The sequence below is a fragment of the Betta splendens genome, chromosome 1 (assembly GCF_900634795.4).
Source record: "Betta splendens chromosome 1, fBetSpl5.4, whole genome shotgun sequence".
In the NCBI taxonomy this organism is placed as follows: domain Eukaryota; kingdom Metazoa; phylum Chordata; class Actinopteri; order Anabantiformes; family Osphronemidae; genus Betta; species Betta splendens.
Window position 1 is genome coordinate 11,496,413 of NC_040881.3, and position 8,801 is coordinate 11,505,213.

General features: G+C 49.3%; 1 protein-coding gene across 1 annotated transcript in view; it reads left to right on the forward strand.

Moving 5' to 3' along the window:
- The window catches only part of ctnna2 (catenin (cadherin-associated protein), alpha 2), a 212,535-nt gene extending 204,154 nt beyond the window's left edge, over positions 1-8,381 (forward strand). The window contains exons 17-18 of the mRNA XM_029159636.3: positions 5,151-5,285; positions 7,270-8,381. Coding sequence (XP_029015469.1) covers positions 5,151-5,285; positions 7,270-7,557 — 423 coding nt within the window. The 3' untranslated portion in view covers positions 7,558-8,381. The remainder of the gene's footprint in view (positions 1-5,150; positions 5,286-7,269) is intronic.
- Positions 8,382-8,801: the final 420 nt, after the last annotated feature.

An 8,801-nucleotide genomic window follows, 5' to 3' on the forward strand; every position in this document is an offset into this window, starting at 1 on the left:
TGTGAGCTCCAGGTAATGCATAAAGTTCATTTCATTCCGGTCTCTAATAGGCACAGGGCTGGCTGATTTATTAAGGCCGCCTGTTGTTGTTGTTGTTGTTGTAACTGCAGCCACTGTTCGCTATCGGGCCTTTGGATTCGTTATCACTCGCTTCAGCGTCGCACGCCGGGGCTTTTCGCAGAGCTGCTAAGCTGATAAATGCTGGATCTGACATCAAACTTCAGAATCACAGTCAAACGCATCGTCTGATGTCCTGCACTGCCAGGAGTCCGGCACACGCTCAACAACACCGCTGCTTAGTTTGGCCTTTTATGCACAGCACATGAGCATGCGTCACTATGAATATTCATAGGTGTATATCTGTGGACTCACAATGCCTCACACCAGTTGACCACACGCACAACATGCACCGCACGTGAAGCAGCAACAACAATGATAACAAATAACAAAAGCTCCACCGACGGCCACACGCTCCACTGTGTTTATCAAGTAGTTGCTGACATTGTTGTCTTGATTCGTAGTGTTGAACAGAACTGTATTTGGGGCTCATGCCAGTTCTCTGCAGCCTTTGAAACGGCATCAGCTGCTTGTGTAATGGACGCGCAGCTAAAGGGCCCGGGTCGGCCCCGGTGCCGGCGTGCGCGGGTGGCTTCTCCTGCAGGTTCCTCGCCAGCGTCTTATCGCCGCCTCTAAACGGCCCGTAGGTGTGAATGTGAGTGTGAACGGTTGTCCGTCTCTATACGTCAGCCCTGCAGCGGCTGTGTGACCGCTGACCTTTCCGCGGGGCGCCCTCGCCTCCCGCCCCGGTGACAGCCGGGATTTGCCTCAGCACCCTCCGTGACCCTTAACAGGAACAGTACTTATGGTAATGGATGGATGTGTTACAGTGCGGAGGTCCAGCGTGAAGGGAGGCTTTGTCCGTATTAAGGTAGAACAAATCTGCTTTTCACGCCGAACCAAGCGCTATGAAACCAAATAGAGTATGTTATATAAACTCTGTTGTTATAATATTGCTCTGAAAAATATAAATGTTGGGTGAATCCTTGGTTGTGTGACCTCACGCTGCGGCACTCGCAGCTTCCTGTCAGCTGACCAGGAGGCCTCTGTCTGCCGCCGATTCATCCCCAGCGAGTTTTCCGCGTGTCCGCGCCGTGTTTGTAAATATTCTCGCGCGCGTCTCCATGTGGGACAGCATTTGTCCCAGTCGGCGCGTCCACCTCCTTGCTGCTCGCAGGCAGCAGAGTGATGAGCGGTGGTTAACAGGGTTCAGGTGGGAGTGGATGTGTCACACGGCAAATCACTGGCAGCGTCTGAATCAACAGTTGCCGTGGCGAAAAGAGCAGGTGGCTTGCCATTTTTAATTGTCACTTAAATGGCTCCTACACCAGCGTTTGCTGAATATTCAGGGCCGGCTGTTGAACTTCCTCAGACATCAGAGCGGTCGCCCTTCAAAATAAAGCTCCCGCACCATTTCTGTCCTAAAAGGATCGTGACGCGAGGCCTACGGGACCGTGGGCCTGTCATGCTCTTCCACGAACACAACGGCCCCGTCACGAGTTGAAAGAGCAAAAGTTTCCCTTCACGGAGCATCACAAGAAGCTGCGCGACAAATAACACGGGCCTGATTATTTGTTTCCATTCAGAACACGCATTTTGCATTCGCACATTATCGCAGGCGACGCGCTTGTCGAGCGCGCCGCGGGCCGGCGGTCCGAATAAAGAGCGCTCCACCGCTTTCAGACCGGTCCCCTAAGTAGCAAACCTTGTCGCGGCTCTACATCAGCCCTATTGATGAACACGTGTGAAGCAGAAGGCAATTCTGCGTGGAAGGGTAGGAGGCTGGCGAGCTCTTTCATAGTCATTTAAGCACAGCACTTGACGCAGAGAAAGCCCTCGAGGTATCTCACCCCATTTCACTCCGCCAATACATTTTTCTCTACTCTATTTCTCCCTCTCCAGTTTCCCTCTGCCTCAGTCTTTAAGTACCACGGGCTCCAGACAGCAGACGCGCAGCAGGGCTGCTCGGGAACAATCCACGGCGACACACACGCGTTGATTATTGAGTTTTATGAGCAGCAACGTCAATTACATGAGGAAGCTGTTAATGTAGTAAGTCTGTGGTCACCGACCAGCCAAACGCCCCACGTGAACCTTGGGACTTCAGAGCTCTGACACTGGCGCATTTCATAGAAAGTGAACTTTTGTAGACGAGCTGAAGACGCTGATAAATGCTCTGTGCCTCAGTGATTATTGACAGTCCACTCTGTCTAATGAAGGATGATGTCACTTGGTGAAACTCAGAAGTTCCATTTTAGTTCTTTTGGGATGGTTGGATTGAATATTACATGAGAGTAGTTAATAATAATACTAATAGGAAAGTGCAGAGAATGTCTCCCCTTCAAGCTTCAGTGGGGTTAATTATCCTCAGAATCGTCCAGTTATAAAGGTGTATTGTTTATAAATGCAGCTGCAGACGTGCAGGTTGAAAGCAAAGCAGTCATACGTCCGGGTTCCACTTTAATTGTCACAGTGGAAGCCGCTGTCGCCACGCGTGCAGAACAACAAGAGCAAAGCTCCCGTCGCCTCTACTGACAGCAGTGAAACCAAGTGTGACTGATGTGTAATTAAAAGGCTCCTCCATAAAAAAAAGAAGAAAGCTGCGTTTAACTGGGTGGGAACAGCCATGTCAGAAATACATACTGTTGCTACGTAGGTGGAAGTGCTGTGATGAACAGCATCATTTAAGGGTTGGCCAAAATGAATTTATGAGGAGAATAGTTTCAAATTTATTTTCAAATAGTTTCATAATTTATGATGAAACTTCCCTTAAAGCATCATGAAAAGCAGTTTCTTTTTTTCAGTTAAATCCCTATGTCCACATGAGAACCATATCCAGTGATAAGATCAGAAGCATCGACAGGACAAGTAAATCTGATAGTCCTGTTAATATTTTTTTTTTTTACCCAGAGTATCATCCTCATTTTGACTTTACTTTGAAGTCTGAGCAGAAGAGCGGGAGGCAGCGCTGTAGGTTTTAATGGAAGATTTAAAAACAGAAGGATCACAGTGTTCGTGAGGTTGTGACGACGCGGAAGCCAGATTATATAGGTTCAAAAGAAAAGGCAAACAAGTGCAAAAGGCCGTTGTTAGCATCAGGTTGGTTACATACCGGAGTACAGATGTGCGGAGGTGCCAGAGAGCCCATGAGCAAACAGGAAGACGGCTTTGACGCTGCAGCTGAGGCTGTGGGCAGCTCCAGCACGAGGCCTGAGTCGCGGCGTTGCACACATGAAAACGCTCATTAAACGGCTGAAGGGGGAGGAGACGGGACAAAAAAAAAAACCTTTCGGTGCGCTGCATAATTTAGGAAAGGTCAGTCTCACCCTGCTCATAATAGCAGCATCATTGTGAGCTGTGACTTGTGTTTTGACAGACTGCCACGCAGATAACGCCTTGACCTCAACGTGGCACCAAGGTTCACGTCAGCGCCGTGAATCACCACCAGGAGGCTGCTTTAATTATGTCGGACCCACTGAAAAAACAACAAGAAAATAAACCTTTTTCCCGCCTCGTACATTATATACGTGAGAGGAAGATGATACGGTGCTGCTGCTCCTGTAATGGACGCTGGTAGACGTTGACACACGGACAGACAGGGAGGAGCCGCCCTGCACTGGGCCCAGCAGAGTAATGGACCATACAGTTTATTTACATCAACAGGGAATCTGTGCAAGTAATGGACTATTACTCGACTGTTCAATAGGGAACAATTGTGTCGCGTCTGCGTGGAAGTTGCCGGGGGCGGCGGTGTGGAAGTGCAGTTAGCGGTGATGCTAGCCAGGACTGGCGGTGCAGCGCTAATGCCTGAGGAGACGCTTCCCTCTGCCTCACTGGCTGCTCTGTCAACTAGCAGCTCCGCCTCCGTCTGCTCGGTGTGCACAGGACGCCCAGTTCAGCGTGTCGGACGGTCCCGATCCGACTTTTGAATACGCACGTTTGTCTCAACGGAGGAGCTTTTTCGTCGGGGCAGCGGAGGCGAGGCTGGGGGGTCTCCGAGGGGGTGCGCTCGTGTCACCGCTGCGTGTTCAGCTCCACCCCACTCCGCCCAAGCCCGCCAGACAGGGAAAGCTGTGCATTCCACTACACGCTGCTGCTGAACGTCCTAGTTAGGACCGCTTAATATTAATGAGCGCACCGAAGGTGTTGCTATGAAAGGATGCTCCCGGTGTTTAAGCAGCCGATGCAGTGTTCTTAACCCGCTGGGAGCTCAGCGGGCCGTGGCTGACTCCTGGAAGGCTTCCAGATGGAATAATGGGGTAAACGGCGTTAGAGTGGAGACCTGAGGAGGCTGCCTCTGTTTCTCCCACTGGTCCGTTTGCTACACTATACGGCTGGTTCCTTTGCTGTAGAGGCCGGTATGGGCGGGTCAGAACCTCTGCCGCAGAAGAAGAAAACAAGGTGAAGAGAAGCATAGAAGGGAAAGGAATTAGTTGTAAAGTATCATCTTCAGCGTGTTATTGACTGGTGTGTTTGCGTCTTGGAAATTGCCTCCTGTGCTCTGACCTACGGTGGCTTTGAAGCTCCCGCATCCTGCATCAGACCACCTCCGACAAAAAAGTTGAGCAACACCCTTCAGGCGGAGGGCAACGTCGGGCCATTAGCGATCCGAACCGCTGGCACCCGACTGTTTTGGCTTTGTGCGCTGAAAACCATCCTCCACCATTCACAGCCCGAAAACAAAGGAGCCCATACCTTTAAAAGCAGATAGTTCTGTCAGAATCGGCCTCAAACTTTGTCAGCGATGGTTGAAATGAAGCCAAGAAGCCTCTCTTTTTACCTCTTTGGCTCCGTGACAAGCCTAGTTCTCAGTTCTGACGTTCTATTCAATAAAATGCGTAGTGCTTTTTTGAGTTTTTAAAATGTCAGCACAAAGGAGTTCCTTCAACTTGCGTTCACGGCATGTGCACAGAGTCTCAGTGTGTCTCGATACCAAGCATTAGGAATTACATTGGGACGTCACTGCACCTGTCAGTAATAATGATGATGATGATGATGAAACTCCACTATGAGTCATGGAATTGTCCTTAATGTCAATAGAGCGTTTAGCCGCTTCCTTCCATAACGTCTCGTGTCTTTCTCTCCCCATCCAGTGCCCTGATTCGGCGTGCAAGCAGGATCTGCTGGCCTACCTGCAGAGAATCGCCCTGTACTGTCATCAGCTCAACATCTGCAGCAAGGTGAAAGCCGAGGTGCAGAACCTGGGCGGAGAGCTGATCGTGTCCGGGGTGAGTCGGTCCACACAGAAGAGGTGTGAGGCGCTGACCTCGCTCGCCTCGCGCTCGGCCAACCTTTCCTGCCGGAGGTCACGGCGCAGCGGGACAGACCAGATGAAGGGTCACGCAGATTACGGCTGATGCAATTATTTCAGAGCGATTACCATCTAATAATACCAGAAAGACGCACCGCGGGCTTTTTTGCCATCGTTCATGCCTCACAGAACCCTATTATGACTGCTCAAAGTAAAACCACTCAATTATTCTGTGACGCTTGATTGTGGGATTTGAAACTTTGCATCGCCGGTTCCTTCAGATTACGGACAATATCGAAGCGTTGTTGCCATGCAACAAGGAATATACTGTACTTTTTATAACATTCTTCTTTTACTTTCTGATACATTAAAGTATTCGTGATGAATTGACTGTTTACTTTCTATCTCTAGCTTTTCTAGTGCATGCCTTTATTCCTGCTAATTTTATTTTTTTCATTAAAATGTAACAAATCCACCTACAAAGCAAACACACTCCCATGAGGGAAGCCATCCCCACACAGAGCTGTTCAGGTTTATGATATTGTGAAAAGACCGTGGGACTCTGGGGAAATGTCAGGGCGTAAAGGTCAAGGGCAGAAACCACTGTGGAACGCGTGTGATGTTTGAGGCCTCGGGCGACGCTGCATGATGAACGTCACGTTGCTGCGATGAATGAAGCCACGCGGACCCTTCACGCGCTCCTCATTTGCTGTAGCACAGTCGACCACCGCATCCAGGAATCGGCGTTGCCAGATCTCAGGAGAGGGACGATGAGGCAACTATGCAGTACATGCAAGCCCAGCAGTAAGAAGCAGAGTTGTCTCCGCCTCATGATGAATTCAGAGAAAGCAAAAAAGCAAAAAAAAAAAAAAAAATCAACCTGACGCGCCAGAAAAGAAATAGCATCATCGCGAGCAGAGCATGGTTTCACTGTACACTGTCTGCTCTGACATGGAGACAGCCTCGCGTATTGATCCCACACCTTGATGTGCTCAACCTTTGTTTAGTCAGCGAGAGACTGAGCAGAAAAGGTGCGATGTTCCGCGATTCAGAGCTAACGTGACAAATTTGAAGAAAAAAAATATTGTGTGCATGAGCCGAGTGGCAGTTAAATGTGAATAACGGGCTCAGCCATGCTTTTATCAGGCAGCAGGAAGCTGTGATAATAAAGCCCTGTTCAGATGGACTCGAGTCGTCTGGACAGTGGGAACATGTTCTGTGATCAAGTAGTTCTGAGGTTTTGATCATTAACACATTAAAAACTGGGTTCTTCCGGTTTGCACAAGAACTGGAAGGAAGAAGACGGCGAGAAGCACCTCACATAAAAATATCCCATTGCTGTGATGTGCAGTAACTGCAACAGCACAAGTTCCTAAAGCGAAGTAATGGATGGGGAACTCCTCATGATAACAAACACACAGTCCTGTCAGCTCATCACACTGCTGTAAAAACAACGGGTTTTAGGCTCTTAGTCAGAGGAGAAAGTCTGGAATCTGCTTCTCCCGACAGTTTAACAGGAATCCTCCGTATCTGAAATGATTAGTGCCCCCAATTAAAATCGGACTCGGCTTCTATTTTTGTTTTGGGGGCACATGTTGCGTTGGCATCTCTTCACGCTACCTCAGGGCCGTATCACATGACGCGCACGCCCCGCTGAGATTTTAACCTTTTCATGGTGGCCGGCTGGAGTCCGCACTCATTAAACCCGTGCAGTTGACTCGTCCCGAAGCCCTCAGCGTGAGCTGGGAGGCGGCCCACTGGCTGCCGACCCTTAAATGTCAGCCAAACAGAGCCGACGGAGGCGGGGGCGCACCTGACCCCTGCCTCCGCTAATGAAGCTCCGCTCAAACGAGATATGTTTGTAACTCGGCCTCCTGGTTTCTACATGTGCAGTACGGCCGCCGATGCGTTTTCTTACTCACGAGCAGCCGTCTGGTCTCTCTCCCTCCCTCTCTCTGTAGCTGGATAGCGCCACCTCCCTGATCCAGGCGGCCAAGAACCTGATGAACGCAGTGGTGCTGACCGTCAAGGCGTCCTACGTGGCCTCCACCAAGTACCAGAAGGTGTACGGGACGGCGGCCGTGAACTCCCCCGTGGTGTCGTGGCGCATGAAGGCCCCCGAGAAGAAGCCGCTGGTGAAGCGGGAGAAGCCCGAGGAGTGTCAGACGCGCGTGCGACGGGGCTCCCAGAAGAAGCACATCTCCCCCGTCCAGGCCCTCAGCGAATTCAAGGCCATGGACTCCTTCTAAGAAAAAAAAAGGTCACGCGTTGCCCGAGAGAAGAAGGCGACACGCGGCGGCGACGAGCTGATGAAAAAGCCCCTTTTTACGTTGTGTTAACCCACCTCTGTTTGCCCCGCGCGTGCCCGGCGGCGCCACCGGGAGGACTGCCGTACGTCATAACCTGCCGCAGCGCAGCTCTCGTGGAGACAGCCGGCACACACCCGACACTATTTATCGATCTTATTGTAGCTTAATATGTGAGAGCCTTCTTTTGAAAAATATGGGTGTTTAAAAAAAAAACATATCAAAGGACGAGTGGCATTTAAAAAAAAAAAAACTTGTGGCGGTTGATATTCTAGCTATATCATTAACGTGCTACCGGCTGGCTGCTTGTAAACACATTTAAACTGTCTGAATGGAAACCCTGAATGGTTCAGTATAGAGGTTATTATAAAGGGAATATCTCTTGGTATGCTCCCTTTTGATTTTGTTTTTGAATTTCAATGTTAACCTGTAGTGCTACAGTAGGAATAACTTATCTTCAAGATACCTGGAAGTGTCGGCATCCAAGTACAGTAGTTCCCTTGTTCCTGATGGTTATAATAATAATAATAATAATCCATACGGTGTTTTTGTTCTTTCCAAAGCACACTTATGGTCTAATGTATTGCCTTTTTAAATTCCATTTATTTAATGATTGAGTCACTAACTGTGATGACCTGGTTTGGAGGCTGTGTAGCATATAAATAGACAGAGAGGTTTGACTAGTTGTGGTTTGCTCAGAGACTAGAGATCCCTGCATACGGTACCTTTATATTCACCATTCTCTAATAAATCCCTAAACCCTAAAAGTCTCCTGTCTGTTATTTGTAAAAGCCCTGCACAGGGTGAGCAGCATTCCAGCTGTTCATTAAAGGATGAGTCATTAAAACCGCACACAGTACAGCACCTGGAAAAACAATGAAATTCCCACAAGCATTTGCATAATTACCTTTCCTATCACTAGTGACTGGGGGAGGTATTGTTTTAAAACTGCAATGCTGAGTCTTCAGAGGACGCCGAGACTCATCCACTGTACAAGGTGAAACATTACAAGTTAGCGAGGCCTGAAACGCCCGCCGCTGTGTCTGAGGCTCTGGATGTAATAGAACACAGAAACGTGGAGACTCCACTCCCACAGTACAACTTCTGGAAACCACAGAGACTTCACTGCGTCCATGCCAAGAGATTCTGCTTTTAGGAGGCGGCACAATGCGTTCCTGTCAGAAATT